The following is a 15859-nucleotide window of genomic DNA, read 5'->3' as shown; positions in this document are numbered from 1 at the left end:
TAATATGAATATAAGTGCATGGCATAGCCTGTAGTAATAGTGTGAGAAATATAAAAGCTCACTGTGAGCTGAGCCTGACGAAGGAATGTAAGGACAACTAAAAAGTTGGGTTTGTTGTTGTTGTTGTTTTTAAGTCATAGCCTGGCATTATGGACTAGCAACTGGCCTCAGAACCAGAACACTTGAAGTTACTGAGCAGGGGCTGGCTTGAAGTGGTGAAGAGAGTTTCCTGACCCAGGAGTTCTTTCTACTAATGAAGGAAAAGCCCCAGTTTATCTCTATCCCTATGGGGAGTTAAAGGAGGGTCATAAAAGAGGCAAGATCTTGCCTTAGAATGGATGGGGCCATGATTAACTGACAACAGAGAGAAGTCAAAACTACTCAATTCTTACCTTATTTTCTCTGCACAGAGGAATGACTTTTCCACTGGAAATGACATAATACAAATTACTACCATAGAGTTGATATACCACCGAGATAAGTGAGGAGATAGTGAGAGTACACCTAACTGCACTTTGTGAATCCAATTCACCTGGCCCAAGTGAAATACATTTTCAGGTCCTGAAAGAAATGATAGATATGGTGGCTGAGCCACCATTAGTGATTTTTGAAAAACCATGGAAAAAAGAGAGGTACCACTAGATTGGAAAAGGGCAAATGTTCCAGTTTTCAAAAAAGGGAAGACAATACCATCTGCCAACTATAGGTCAAGGATCTTGACTTTAATTCTTACGAAATTCTAGAATGAATCATTAAAGAGATGAGTGACACATCTAGAAAGAGAAGTGGTCATTACAAAAAGCCAGCATAACTTCAAGAACAGTTGGTCTTGCCAGACTCACCTCATTTTCTTTTTTGAAAGTCTTTCTAAACTAGCAATTGGCAGCAGTGGAGAGTAGGGAGTATTGGATATAGTTTACCTAGATTTTGGTCTCTCATGTTGATCCTGTGGAGAAGATGGGAAATATGGATTAGACAATAATAAATGAGATGAATTCAGAACTGAATGGCCAAATTAGAAGAGTAGCTGTCAGTGATTCAGTGTCAAAGTGTCAGAACGTCTCCAGTGCAATATCCCAGGGGTCTGTGCTTGGCCCTGGGATGTTTTGACATCCTTATCACTGACCTAGATAATCACTGACCTAGATAAAAGTATAAATTCTATACTCAGGAAATTTAAAGATAGACACAAAGTTAGGAGGGGTTGTAGAGTTTGGATCCAAAAGGATCTTGACAGGCTAAAGCACCGGCCTGAGTTTAATAAGTTGAAGTTCAATAGGGATGAATATAAAAGTCTTACATTTGAGTATAGAAAAATCAGCTTCGTTAGTATAAAATGAGGGAGGCAGAATTTGTTGTGAGGCTTTCCGGAAGCTCAGTAGGCGTTAGGAGTGTTGTGAAGCATCTAGAAAAGCTCATTCTGTCTTAGGCTGTGTTAAGAGATTTCCAGGAATATGGAAGCGCTGGTTCATTGTAGTATGCCCTTGAAAAACCACCTGGAATACTGTATTCAGCTGTGGGCACCACATTTTAAGGAAAGAGATAAGCTGGAGAATATCCAGAGGAAGGCAGTCAAAGGAATGAGAGGGCCTAAGTTCATGTTCTTTGAAAATTGAAGCAACCAGGCATGTTTAGCCCAGGGGAATATAATAGTTCTCTCCAGGTCTTTGAAGGGCTGTCGTGTGGAGAAGGATCCACACTTGTACCATTTGGCCCCAGAGAACAGAACCAGGAGCGAAGAGTGGATGTTGTAAAAAGGCAATTTGATGGCAGGAAAAGGTCTTAACAGTTTGACTTGTCCAGAAGTGGAGAGGATGCCCTCAGAAGGTGGTAGTTTTCTTCTTAAGAGGTCCTTAGGCAGAGATTGAACTTTTAGATATGTTCTAATAGAGATTCCTTTTTTGTATGAGTTGGGACTTGATGGCTGCTGAGATTTGAACCCTCAAATTCTGTTATTATGTCTAAAATGTACTTCTTCAGGATTATCACACTCCAGTGTTTGTTTTACCACTGTAACCCTATTCTACCTCACTGTATGCAGTTATTGTACTATATACATATTATTATTTCGGTAGAGAGGGGCTTACTTAGCTGGGTTGCCCCACTGGAACACATGGAAGAGCATTGTGGAATAGTAAAAAAAAAAAAAAAAAAGTCCTTAATTTGGAGTCAGGAGACCTAGGCTCAGATGACTCTTTTCAAACACTTATATGACTATGAGCAAGTCACTTAGCCCCTTGCAGCCTCAAGTTTCCCTTTATGTAGAGTGAGAACAAGAATACTTGCACAACCTGTTTCACAGGGTTGTTATGAAAAAAGTACCTTGCAAATCTCAAAACACTTTATAATTGTAAGTTTTTGGTATAACTTTTGATTCTCCTTCAGTATGTAAGCTTCAGAGCAGAGACTATTTCGCATTTACTTTTATATACCCATCAAAGGGCTTGCCTGGCCCATAGTAAGCTTTTAATAAATATTTACTGATTGATTTGGATTTGGATTTGGATAATATTACTAAACGTTAGAGTGGAAAGGGACCTTTTATTAAGGGGATTTGTTCTGTGAAGTTTGGATTCAGTCAAAGGGGCACACGTGAGGACCTAGAGGCCGCAGGTTCCCCACCCCTGATTCTAGTCCATCCCATCATGTTATATTGAGACCAGATGACTTGCTCAAATTCACACAGAGTTAGTGGTCTTCTCCCAACTTGCCTCCCATATCCCCAATCAGACCTCATATAACACTTTCTACTTCTCTTATGTACTTACGTGTGTCTTAAATAATTTTCATTTCTCTCCAGTGTCTAGCACAGTGCTCTCTATACTGTAAGCATTTAATAAATATTTGTTGGATTGTTGAATTGAAATGAGATTCAGTCCAAAATTCTTAAATCTCATGCTGCTCCTCAATCTCGTGTAGGCAGCTTATATAAAGGTAAGTATCCAGGACAGGTCAATAGAGCTTCATAGTTACTTCTAGGAAGTAGAACTTCTATTATCACAGATTAAATAGGAAGGAAGTAGGGAGAAAAAAGTTGACATGATTACTTAGAGAATTCTTCCCAGTTTCCTTTGTTCTTTCAATAATTATTTTTCTTTTTGTCAGGGATGTAGGGAATGTTGTTGAAGTTATGTATGGAGATCTTCCTCCTCCTATCATGCTGATCGGCCACAGCATGGGAGGTGCCATTGCAGTCCATGCAGCAGCAGCCAATTTGGTGCCAAGTTTACTGGGTCTCTGCATGATCGATGTTGTTGAAGGTAAGTTGTTAAGTTGCTCATAAGCCTTTGGCACATATGAAGTTAGAGAGTGAGTGTAGTTGGGCCTATTTTAATGTGTTGATTTGGTCACTTACAAGTGTGTTCCTCAGTTTCATTTATAAAATGAAGATAATACTTGTACTACCTATTTTACAAGGTTGTTGTGAATAAATGGCTTTGCAAACATTGAAGGACAGTATAAATGTGAATACTTACCATCCTATCAAAAGCATATATGGAACCACGGACTTTGTACAGACCTGTCAGAGCAGTTGTTTTTCCAAAAAGTTTGCCTCCATTTGTAGGATTAACTGAGTTAGTTATTATCAGTGCTTTAGAATGTTATTAACTGAGTTACTAATTATTAGTTATTATCAATGCCTTAGAATGCCTGTTATTATTTTGGTTTGATGTCTAGGTACAGCGATGGATGCTTTAAATAGCATGCAGAATTTCTTACGAGGTCGCCCTAAAACCTTCAGTTCCCTGGAGAATGCCATAGAATGGAGGTAACTGCCAGCTTGAGTTTCCATTTAGAATGCCACCTGGATAAGAATATTCCTTCCTATCGGCCTCAGTGGTTAGCACCACAGTTGACATTCCAAATTGCTGTTTCCAAGCAATTTGACTTTTGTCTCACAACAGATGGGGCATTAAAGATCAATCATTTAATTTGGTACTTCAATGTAACAAGCTAGAAATTCTGAAAAATCACAGACTCTTTAGACAGAAGATTGCTAGACAACATTTAGATTGTCCCTCATATCCATTAAACTCATCCCACAAATAATATAGCCAGAAATATGATTATCCTGTGTGTGTGTACATGTGTATGTATGTATATGTGTGTGTGTATATGTGCATATGTGTGTGTATATATACATACATATATATATATATATACACACACCTATGTATACATACCTATACACACACACACACACACACACACATACAATAGCATAATGGAATGCTTTACAAATCCATATAAAGAAGAAGGCAAAAGAAATAACAGATCCAGATCTGAAAGAAAGAAAAGAAAAGTAGGAAAAAAGTAGAGCAAAGCAACTTAACTCAAGAAAACATATAGACTTGAAGGCTGTTCATCCTTGAGTCACACCAGCAGGGCTTAGTATAGAAATAGCGTTTGGGAAAAAGTTGAGCATGGTGAGCATACATGTGTGCATGCATGTGGGTGTATCTTGGGGAAGTGAATTGTTGGCTATGGGGAATATTAATGTAGAAACCAAATAATACGCCAGAAATGAAACCAGTTCAATTCTTTCAAACACTATATTGTTTCCAGTCTAGATTGGTAAGCTATGTTTCGATTCTTGTGGGTACAGAGGTACGTAACAATGCTTCTCCATTCTTTTGGTTCCCTGGGTGTTATTCATGACCAAAAGCCAGCGTGACTACTCTTTAAATTCAAATAATGGAAATACATAGGCATGTACCAGTCATCATTCAAAGTGGGTTCATGTTTTACTGTGTTGGATCCATAATACAAAACGTGCTGTAGGAATTTCTGTGTACGTTTCAAAAACTTCCTGTCTGAAATAATGTTCATATTTTGAAAATAGTCATATTTTTCATTTTTTTTTTACACACAGATAGTACATATCCACACCCAGTCCTAACTGCAAGGGGAGCAGATCTCATTTTCTAATGACCTCTGAAAAATCACTAATGTTATGTCATTCAAACTAAATGGCGAAGTAAACTGCTGAATAACATTTTCTCTCCTATTTCTTTCCAGCGTAAAGAGTGGACAGATACGGAATCTGGAATCTGCTCGAGTTTCAATGGTTGGCCAAGTCAAACAGTAGGTCCTATTTTTTCTGACAGTTACTTCCTGAAACTAGGTTAGGGAGTCCACCAGCTATCCATTTTCCTTCTCACTTAAACTAAATGAAAGCTGAAAGGTTTAAACTGATGTAGTGGTAACACACCACCAACTAATGACAGTGATGGAATGGAGAGGACACAATTTTTTAAAGACCCGAGCTCCAGACCTTGCTCTACCACTTGCTGTGTTAACTTGGACACTTTTCTGTGTCTGATTCCCTTTTCTAATCTAAAATGGGGATATTAATAGCACAGCATGGTATAGTAGGTAGACACTGAACTCGAATTCAAGAATATCTAGGTTTGATCATTCTGGCTGGACTACAGAATCATCATCCTGCCTTGCATACTAGCTGTGTGACTACGCTTAATCACTGTATCTATCTAAGGTTCCTCATCTATAAAATAGTGATAATACTACCTGTAATACTAACCCAACAGGATTATTATGAGGATCAAATGAGATTATGTATGCCAAGGAATTTGTAAATTTTAAAGCACAATATAAATATCAGTTATTTTCACTGCCGAATTGCTTTGCTTTGAGTTCTAATGTGGCTAAAATAGTGGTAAAAAGCAATCAGGAATGTTAATGATTTATAATTAAATATTAAGTTGTGTGTGTGTCTATGTATGTTTGTGTGTAAATAATGTATGGTATTTATATATGGCTTTAATAGCTTTAAACTGCACTAAGACATTTAGGACACTTTATATAATAAATTTCACACATAATTTTCAAAGTTTTAATGCTTGTCTATGATCCCTTTTGGCCTTCCTTCTCTTATGTGCATTTTAAAAAATACTTCATTGACCCTTTCTTCCTTTCTTCCTTCCTTCCTTCTTCCAACTCTGCCCCCTAAAAAATGGGGGGGAACCTCATAACAAATATGCATAGACATGCAAAACAAATTCCCACATTGGCCATATCTAAAAATATATGTCTTTTTCACCATCTTGAGTCCATCATATTTTTGTCAGGAGGAGGTGACGTGCTTCCTTATTGGTCTTCTGGAATCTATATAACTGCTTTCTTAAGTCTAGCATGTAGATATAAAGAATTAATGTGTAATACATATACCATTATTTAAATAATATTGCATTTTTATAAGAGGCAGTATGGTGTAGTAGATAGAGAGCTGGCCTTGGAACCAAGAAAACCTTTTTTCAAGTCCTTTCTTTGACTCATACTGGTTGTATGACCCTGGACAAGTCACTTAACCTCTGCATGCTGTAGACAACTCTCTAAGACTTACAGAGAAGGTGCCAACCTGCATTGGTAGAAATTATTCCTTACCAGGAACTCCCAGTAGTATTAAAATTGCAGATCCACTTCCTCTGCCTGTATATTTTTATAGAAAAAATAATAATTGGCTGGTTCATGTATATTAATTGGGAGACTGTTGGCACATAGGCAAAAGTGTTAGCTGTTTTCTAAACAGTGGATTAGAAAACTGGAGTCTGCTTGCATTTTTTGACTGCTTTATTCTTCTATAACATTACTCAGTACCTATGTTTCGTTCCGTATTTTGTCTCTGAAGTTGTCAGTAACAGAGTGGATGAATGAGCCTGGTGGCTGCTTACTAAGACAATCTTGCATTTTAGGGATATGTTTCAGCAACGTTCTTTAACTATTGTGGATTTAGCCTATGTACTTTAAAAGTATACTTTATCCAAATCCTTCTTGGACAAGTTATTTTCTTACATAGTCTCTGGATGAACAATGCTAAATGATTATCCATGTATGAATAGAGTCTCCTTTAATTTGCCCTGAAACTACCTTGGGCAAGTCAGTTTCTTCCTCTCTCTAAAATTAAGAAGTTGAACTAGATGATCTCAAAGGTCCCTTCTAGCTTTAAATACCATGATCCTACTTTGTTTCTGCTGCAATGGGTCTCCTTAGTTCTAGGATCCTGGATTTGGTGCATGAGCCTATGTTCGTCCTACCTATGGCCTTCATCATTTTGTAGACTTGGATCCTATCTCCTTGCAGCCTTTTTCATCTTTGCAGGCTCTCTTTTGGGAGCCCCAAATTTCTTAGTTTATCTTCATGTGAAAGTTCTTTGTCAGGAAAAGAATTTGGGGCAGTGATATGGTTAGAAAGGAAGGTAGTAACCTTGTATGGTGGTAACATGCTGTGCCAACATGATGATGATAATAGTTTTCACATCAAACGGTATAGATCTTCTTTCTCCAGGGATAAGTGGTAACGGGAAAAGGGTACTTAATCAGCATTTCATAGTTCATAGTCAAAAAGGTTCCATGGAGACTCTATCCTTAAAAGTGAAAATAAAAAGTATAAAAGTGAATTTATTTTTTTTTTACAGAATTTAGGTGATAATTATAGTTATGTGCTAATTAGAATGAACAAAGACTAAATTGTTTTAATGATTTTGGCATAATTTCTCCCAAATTGTATGACAATACACTATGACTTCCTATCGGCCTTTCTTGCAGCATGATCAAGAGTAGTCACAAAAATATTTTTGAGCTTCTTCAATTTTTTGAAGTTCTTAATCTTTAAGTCAAATCATTGCTTTTTGAAGTGCTTCCTTAAAAACCAAAGATTGAATTGTAAAGATATTAATAGAGTGGGCCAGAATAGATGATATTGTTTACCAGGAGGGATATTTGAGCAGGGATTAATTTTACAAGTGGTTAGTTCATTGGTGGATATTTTTGTTGCATTGACTTTTGCTTCTTTCTGCAGTGTTGTAGGAAGGCAGTTTGGCGTGGAATGTTGAACCCACTTTGGAGTCAGGAACACCTATAGTAGAATTCTGTCTGTGATACATACTGACAAATCAGCCTCTTCAGTGCCCCAGATAACTGCAACTATCAGTTGCAAAACAGTTACTTGTTGATCTGTATTGGTAGAGAGATTTTCTTTACCAAGACTTCCCTATACCAATGAAATCAGGAATCTGGGCCAAAACAAAAAGCTAAATTCACAACTCTTGGTGTTTTGATGACACCACCGCTTAAACTTTATAGTTATGGTAATAGTTCCTATTTCTGGAGCACTTGCACAGCTTACAAAATACTCAGAACAACTCTGTGAGGTAGCTAGTATCAAGATCATTAGGTTAATCTTACAAATGGGTAAACAACACAGAAAGGTGAGGTGGCTTGCCCACAGAAGTAAGTAGTAGAAGTGGGGCTTGAACCCAGGACTTCCATTGCTAAATATAGTAGTTTTTCCACTATACCAGTGGCATCAAACGCAAATAGAAAGGAGTCCTTAACTGAGAAGAACCACAAATTAACATTATCTGTGTTGTATTATATATTTATTTTGTTAAATATTTCCCTATCACATTTTAATCTGGTTTGCTGGCCATTTTGCCTGTAGGCCTCAAGTTTGACACCTCTTCACTGTATCATGTGGCTTCTGTACATGTCAGGAACTAACCCAGACAGACAGCAGTAAAACTGAATCCTGAGATTATTATCTTAACAAGTTGGTATTCCAGGCCTTTCTGGAATGTGTATGCTGCCTCACCACCTGTGGGATATAGTATAAACTTCAAAAAGAGCAGAGCTGTGAGAGGAGAAGAGAGCAGAAGCAAGATGGTGGAGCTGTGACAAGCAGTACAACCAAACTCTCCCCTCCAAAAAATTCCTCCATACATTTCTAGAAAATTCAGCTGATTAAATCCTGATAGGAAAATCCAGAAAAAGTCACATTGAGTTATTTGTCCAGTACAACTAAGCATAGAAAGATAGAGAAGTCTATGGACACTGGGGACAGGTTGGGCCAGGAGCACTCTAGCACCTAAGGAATGGCTGAGCACCAAGGCATGGGGACATCCCAGACCATGAAGGAACATCACCAAATCACTGCTGGGACACTGTACCAGGGACAGGAGCCAATTGGCAACTTTGTCACCAAAAACCAGTTCTGGGTCTCAGATTCAGAGTGGATTGAGAAAGGGAATTTGGGCGGGGGGGGGGTGTTGCAGGACTCTGATTTCCAGGTACGTTGACTTTGGGTAAAATACCAAGAAAGGAGGAAGTTCAGAAGCCGGCAACAGCAGCAATGATGTGTCTCAGATCCTAGGAGCAGAATGGGTTCTTGGTTCCAGCTTGCAGAGGAATAACTACGGCAAAAATCCCAGACTACCTAAAATTCTATCACTCTGAAAGAGTAGATATTTCCAGCTGGTTTGATAGGTACTGAGTCTAGTAGCATTTGCCAAAATCCAGTCAGGAACTTGCGGAGCTCAGACTGGGGAGCAGCAATCGGACATTGCCCTGAATCACTTTGAGAGAACTGAAAGCTTACAGGTCCTTACCCTGTCTGAAAAACACAGCACTCACTACCCCAAGAAAGCAGCAACAGGACCAGTCCCAGATCTTCACTCCAGAAGTGCACAGAGCCCAGCCCTAACATTAAATCCAAAGTCTGGTAGTAGACAGGAAGAGTGAACAAACAAAAAATGAGTCCCACCATAAAGAACTGGTATGGTAGCTAGGAAGCTCAAGACAGAAACCCAAAAGAAGACAATGATGCCAAAACAACTATAAACAAAGTCTCAGAGAAAAACACAGCTTAGGCACAACAACTAGAATTCCTGGAAGAGATGAAACAAGAGGTGAAAAGAAAAGTTTAAAAATGTTTATAAATGGGATGAGAGCAGCACTAAGGAAAGAATTAGAAAAGAAATGAAAGTTATAGAAGAAAGAACTGAATTTTTTCTGGAGGTGATCTCAGAATTCTTTCAATTGTTATTTCATCTTCTATGTTCAAAAGTTCTGGGAAATTATCTTGTTTATCTCTCGCATTATGGAGTTCATGTGTTTCATTTTATTTTGTTCTAGGAGACCTGTGCTCCTTAGATTGTCTGTATACAGTCTGTCTTCAAGATCAGTATGTTTTATTTGAATAGTGAGCATGTTTTCTTTTAGTGTTATTTTATTTTTTGCTTTTCTTCTAGATTTTCCTTCACTTCAGTGTATTTGTATTCCCAGTCTGTTGTTCTCACTGTTTTTTTTTTTATGGAACTTCCCATTGCAGATTCCAGTTTTTCTGTTCTGCCCACTATGCAGGCTATAAATTCTCCTCTCATAATTCTTGTTTCGTTTGTGAACCACTCAGGATCAGTAAGTCGTGGTTGCATGTTTTCAAATTCCACAGGGTCTGCTTTCTCATCAAGAGTTGGATCATTTTCCTTTGTTTTGCAGTATTTATTCTTGGATGCCTGAACTAATTTTCTAGATCTGGACGGTATATTTCCTTTTGTTAATGTTTTCCCTGTTGGATTGCTGAATGAGCTCAGGGTAGTTGTTTCAGTGCACGTTGTTTGTTGTAGGTAAGGAGGCAGTGGTCAACTTTTCTTTTTCCCCCGTATGTCCTGGACTATGAAGATGGCTGAAGTTGCTTTATGGTGCATAGTGTCTGCTTTGGAGAGGTTTGAGAGATTGTAGGGATCAGAAAAGAAATGTTTAGTCCTACATTTTGTGGTCACATAACCTAGAAATAAAGGAAAGAATTGTAAAGAGAATTAACAGCTTGGCACACAAGGTAAAAAATCTTGCCCAAGCAACTAACTTTCTGAAATTTAGAATGGTCCAAATAGAAACTAGTAACTCCATGAGGCAACTGAAGTATTAAAATCAAAAGACTGAAAATATAGATGAAAATATAAGGTATATCATAGCAAAAACAACTGATCAGGAAAACAAATTAAGGAGAAAAAAAATTTAAGAATCAATGGATTATCTGAACACCATGACAAAAGAGCCTAGACAGTCTATTTCATGAACCCTTGAAAGAAAACTTCTTGGAACCAGAGGGCAAGGTTGTAATAGAAAGGATTCATCAATAATGTCCTGAAAGAAACCTCAAAATGAAAACTCCAGAAAGCAGCTATAGAAAGGAAAAAAATTCAAGTACTGAGGAGCCATAGTCAGGTTCACACACACAACTTAGTAGTCACCACTAAAAAGGAGTGGAGAAATTGGAATAGAATATTCCAGAAGGCAAACAAAATGGGTTATAGCCAAGAATAACTTCCCCACCAAAATGGAATATAATAGTATACGAGGAAAAAAATAGACCTTTGATGAAATAGAAGACTTCCAAGCATTCCAGATGAAAAAGCTGGAGTTGCATAGAAACTTTGAAGTTCAAACACAGTAGTGAAAAGAACCATAAAAAGGTAAACATGAATGAACAATGATAAATTACTAAACAAGGATTACATTCAAATATGGGAAGATGATCCATGATCAACGCTGCCATTGAGAGTCATAGAGGGAGTTCAGTTAGATATGGCTTAGGAGTGGTTCTATTGTGTCTTGAGGATCTTAAGAAAAGGATGGAAAGAGAGAAGAGGAATACTGGAAGAGGGGAGAAGGAAAGAAAGGTAAGGGAAAATTATCTCACATAATCAGGGTACACAAGTAACCATCTTTACAAATGAGGAGGAGAAGGAGGTGGGCTTAGTGGCTGACAGTGGAACCTTACCTATCTGTACTAATCAAAAGAATAAAGAATATACACACAATTGGGCTAAGAAATACATTTCACTCAACAGGAAAATAGGGAAAGGGGAAAAGAAGGAGGACGATTTCAGAGGGAGAGCGGTTGAGGGAGGGATTAATCCTAAGCAAAACAAATTCTAAGGATGTACAAAAATATAACTTTTTTTGACATAACAAAAAAATGGAATGTGAGGGAGATGCACATGAATTGGTGAATGGCTGAATAAGTTATGGTATATAAACGTGATGGGATACAATTATGCTATTTAAAAGAAGATGAAAAAGAGAATGGTTTCAGAGAAACCAGGGAAGATTTGTATGAACTGATATAGAGTGAAGTGGACAAAACCAGAAAGACAATTTAACTGACTATGATATATTAAAAGTAAAGAGCTTTGAAAGATTAGAAACTGTTATTGGCATAACAACCAACCATGATTTCAGAGGACTATCGATGAAACATGCTAGCCTCCTGATGTGACTTAGAGTGTGGAATGAGACAGATTTTTACATCTGGCCAATGTGGAAATTTGTTTTGATTGACTATAGAGGTTTGTAATAGGCTTTGTGTTTCTTTTGTTCTCAGTGTTGGTGGTGGAAGGGAAGGTAATTTAGGTGAGAAGATAGTTTAGGTAGGAAGGTGATAAGGCAGGTTTTTGACGATTGAAATTAATAATAATAAAAAAGAACAGACTCATTTGCCCCTTTTAGTGACCCCAGTTCACTGTTCTTTACACTTTGTTATGTTTTCCATTCTTCCTTTTCAGCCTAATGAGCCCAAAAATGGGCTCTGAAAACCCATTCTCATGCAAAGGAGTGTTAAAATGTTGTACTAGTCACTTAGTGTGGATTAGCCGCAGTTTGCTTCCTTGAATTGGGCTTTTGCTTTATGACTCCAGTCCTTGCACCTTCCTGCCCTAATTTTCTCTTGTCTAAAGAATCTATTTTTCTTTCTGTCTTTATGACAGGAAGCCATTTCTAAGTCTTTATTATTGATAATAATAGGAATACCAGTGTTCCCATGGCACCTTCCTTTTTTCAGAGAGTTCCACATATATCACAAGCATTCCTTGCAAATAAGGGGTTGTCTTTTATTAGCTTCCCTTTTGAAAAGCACAAATTGGGGAGGACTTTTGCCTGTCTGCAAGAGAGGGAAGAGGATTTGACTTAGCCATAGTCACACAGTTAATAAGCATTGGTGATAGGATTTGAACCAAGGTCTCATTCAAAGTGCCAGTCTTTTCATTTCCATAGCCTGTCACTTCACCCTTTTCCAAATTTCTTAAGTGTCTTTATTTTCATTTCTAAAACATATCTCCATTATACTAAGGAATAAGAAAAAATACCAGCACATATTTATGTCAAAATGCTGGTCTTTGAAAACTTTCATGTACTTTTTTTTGTATCTACAACTTTTTCTTTTCTTCTTTCTCCTTGGAGTATTGTAAAGCATAGCCAATGTTTTAATTAAAATACTTTTTAAAATTGAATACTGTGGAAATAACATATTAGATATGGTATATAACTTACCACCTTTTTTAAAAAAACTTAGATGTGAAGGGACTCTGAGTCCTGAAGTCTCTAAAACCGTGGTGGAAGGGATCATAGAAGAAGAAGAGGAGGATGAAGAAGGAAGTGAATCTGTTAATAAAAGAAAGAAGGAGGATGATACTGAGGTAATAATTGTTTACATTTATATATTGTTTTGCATTTATTATCTCATAACACCTGTGTGAAGAAGATAATACAAAAATTATTACCTCCATTTTACAGCTGAAGAAACAGGTTCAAAATGGTGCCATGATTTACCTAAAGTCATACTAAGAGGGGCTGCATTCCAGGCATGGAGGACAGATTGTACAAAAGCACAAAGATGAGAGGTGGAATACTAAGTTAGGGGATAGCAAGTAGACCAAAGGAGCTAAAATCTTCTTGGAAAGGTTAGTTATAGCCAGATTGTGGCAGGCTCTAAAAGCTGAGGAGTTTTATTTTATTCTAGTGGCAACGGGGAGACCCCAGAAGTTCATTGAGCAGCAGAGTGACAAACTGTTTTAGTAATATTATTTTGAGAGCTTCATGGAGGACAGATTGGATAAGAGAGAGAGTGGAGGCAGTGAGTCCTGTTAGAAGGTTGTTGCAGTAGTCCAGGGTAGAGATGATAAGGGCCATGACAGTAGGAAAAAGAGACTGATACGAGAAATGTGAAGATAGAGGTAACATGACTTGGTATCTGATTTGATATGAGGGATGAAGATAAGGAAAGAACCAAGTGTTACTCCAAGGTTGTAAACCTGGGTGACCAGAAGGAAGGTAGTGCTTTTGTCAGAAATAGGAAACTCTGACAGAAGGGTGGATTTTGGGGGGACGCAGTTAATGAGTTGTTTTGAACATGTTGAGTTTGAGATGCCTGTGGGACATCCACTTGGAAATATCTGACAGGCTTTTGCTAATAAGAGATTGGAGTTGAGAAGAGAAACTTGGGGTGGTTATACATCTGGAAGTCATCTGTATAGAGAGAAACTCATAGGAGCTCATGAAATTACCAAGAGGATATAGAGAGAGAAGAGACAAGGACTCTAGAAAAAGAGCCTTGGGAAACCAGTGCTTGGCAGGGGGAAAAGAAGATGAGTGATGATTTAGTGAAAGAGACTGAGGAGGACAAGTAGGAGAAAACCTAAGGAGTACAGACTATGCAGGAGGGAGGCAGAGTCAGCTGTGCTCACTGCTGCTTAGAAGTCAAGAAGTAGGAAAACAAAGAAAGGCCATCATATTTAGCAACATTCGCAAGCTTGGATGTGATTTAGTGATTGATGCACCTTTTCTTCCTATATATAATTGGATTAATATTACTAATTTTTTTGGATTGAACCTGTAATTTCATTGATATAACAACTCCTCTGCCACACTACCACTAGTTATTCACCCTTCAGAGGAGAATTTGCATTGAAGCATGAACACCTTAGAGAGGATCTATACTTTGCAGAATCAAAGGATTGTCAAACACTGGAAATATGTGACTACCCAAATAGAAACTCTCCATTCATCCCTTGGCTATTCCTTTTACTCCTCCTCCATCTGTTCACATTCTCTCCATCAACAGTTCCCTCCCCTCTCTTCTTTATCCAGCCAAATCCCACTTTTACTTCAAAGCCCAGTGCATGAATGATCCTGCAGTGCTTCCATTCATATTGATCTTTCCATTCTGAGCACCAGAATGATTATAAAATGTGTGGCTATAAAACATTTAGTAATAATAATTCTTATTTCAGTACTACTTTTAAGTTCACAAAGCAGTTTCATTGCATTCACCTAAATATTTTTTATCCCTAATGGACAGAAAAGAGAACTGAGGGTCTGAGAGGTTGTCCCAGGCTTTGTGACTAAACCGAGTGTGTTTTCCACTGTACCCTGAATAGGAAATTACTTTTTAAAAATTTATACAGCTCTTACTCTGTGCAAAGCAAGGTGCTAAATAAACACTGGGACACAAATAGAGAAGTAAGATTAAGAGAACTCATATTCTAATGGGGGAGACAACAGATAAGAACAGTTTTAGCTGCAAATCATACAGAAAGGTCATGTGGACCTTAGGGTACAGTGACAGAGTAGATGGTCATGCCTCTTCTGTTAATGGCATTTCCATTGATAAAATCATCAGTTTCTGGTGCTGAACCATTTGACGGAGCCAGGGACTTCAGGGGAGAAAACTTGGGAGGGTTTTTAGCAGCTGTGACTGCTGCTAGTGGTTGCCAGGCCACATCTCCATAGGGATTACTATGAATAATAAATCATATTTGTAGAAAGCACCTTCAGTTCTGCAAAGTGATTTTTTTCACAGTGATCCAGTGAGGTATTTTATTGCAAGTGCAGCCTCCAAAAAGTGAAGTGACTTGGCCTGGGCCACAAGGTTAGTCACTGTCTGATGACTCAGACCCAGGTCCCTTGACATCTACTCCAGCACCCTCTTCACCATTTCACACTGACTCCCAGTATTATGTTAGTCATGAGGAAACTGATTTCCATTAGCTCTACACAAAAATGGTTCCCCTTAATTTATGAACACATCATATGTACTCTGTTGTATTATCTGCCTCTGGTGCATGGGCCTTGTTCCCCCAGCCATGTTTTTAACTTTTTAAAGATATGAACTATATCTTTCTGCTTGGATACTCGAAAGCACTTGACATAATAGTAGAAACAAATTAAATATTCAGTGATTATACAATTGATGGATCTGGGATTTTATCAACATGAGTTTCAATACA

At 37.9% G+C, this 15859-nt stretch overlaps 1 protein-coding gene across 1 annotated transcript in view; it reads left to right on the top strand.

Moving 5' to 3' along the window:
* Positions 1-15859, top strand: part of PPME1 (protein phosphatase methylesterase 1) — a 70733-nt gene that overhangs the window by 32210 nt on the left and 22664 nt on the right. The window contains exons 6-9 of the mRNA XM_036746073.1: positions 3106-3260; positions 3679-3769; positions 5020-5085; positions 13147-13270. Of these exons, the coding sequence (XP_036601968.1) occupies positions 3106-3260; positions 3679-3769; positions 5020-5085; positions 13147-13270 (436 nt within the window). The remainder of the gene's footprint in view (positions 1-3105; positions 3261-3678; positions 3770-5019; positions 5086-13146; positions 13271-15859) is intronic.

The sequence above is a fragment of the Trichosurus vulpecula genome, chromosome 2 (genome assembly GCF_011100635.1).
Source record: "Trichosurus vulpecula isolate mTriVul1 chromosome 2, mTriVul1.pri, whole genome shotgun sequence".
NCBI classification, from domain to species: Eukaryota; Metazoa; Chordata; class Mammalia; order Diprotodontia; family Phalangeridae; genus Trichosurus; species Trichosurus vulpecula.
Note: the sequence above shows the minus strand (reverse complement) of the source record. Positions and strands in the feature narration are given on the sequence as shown.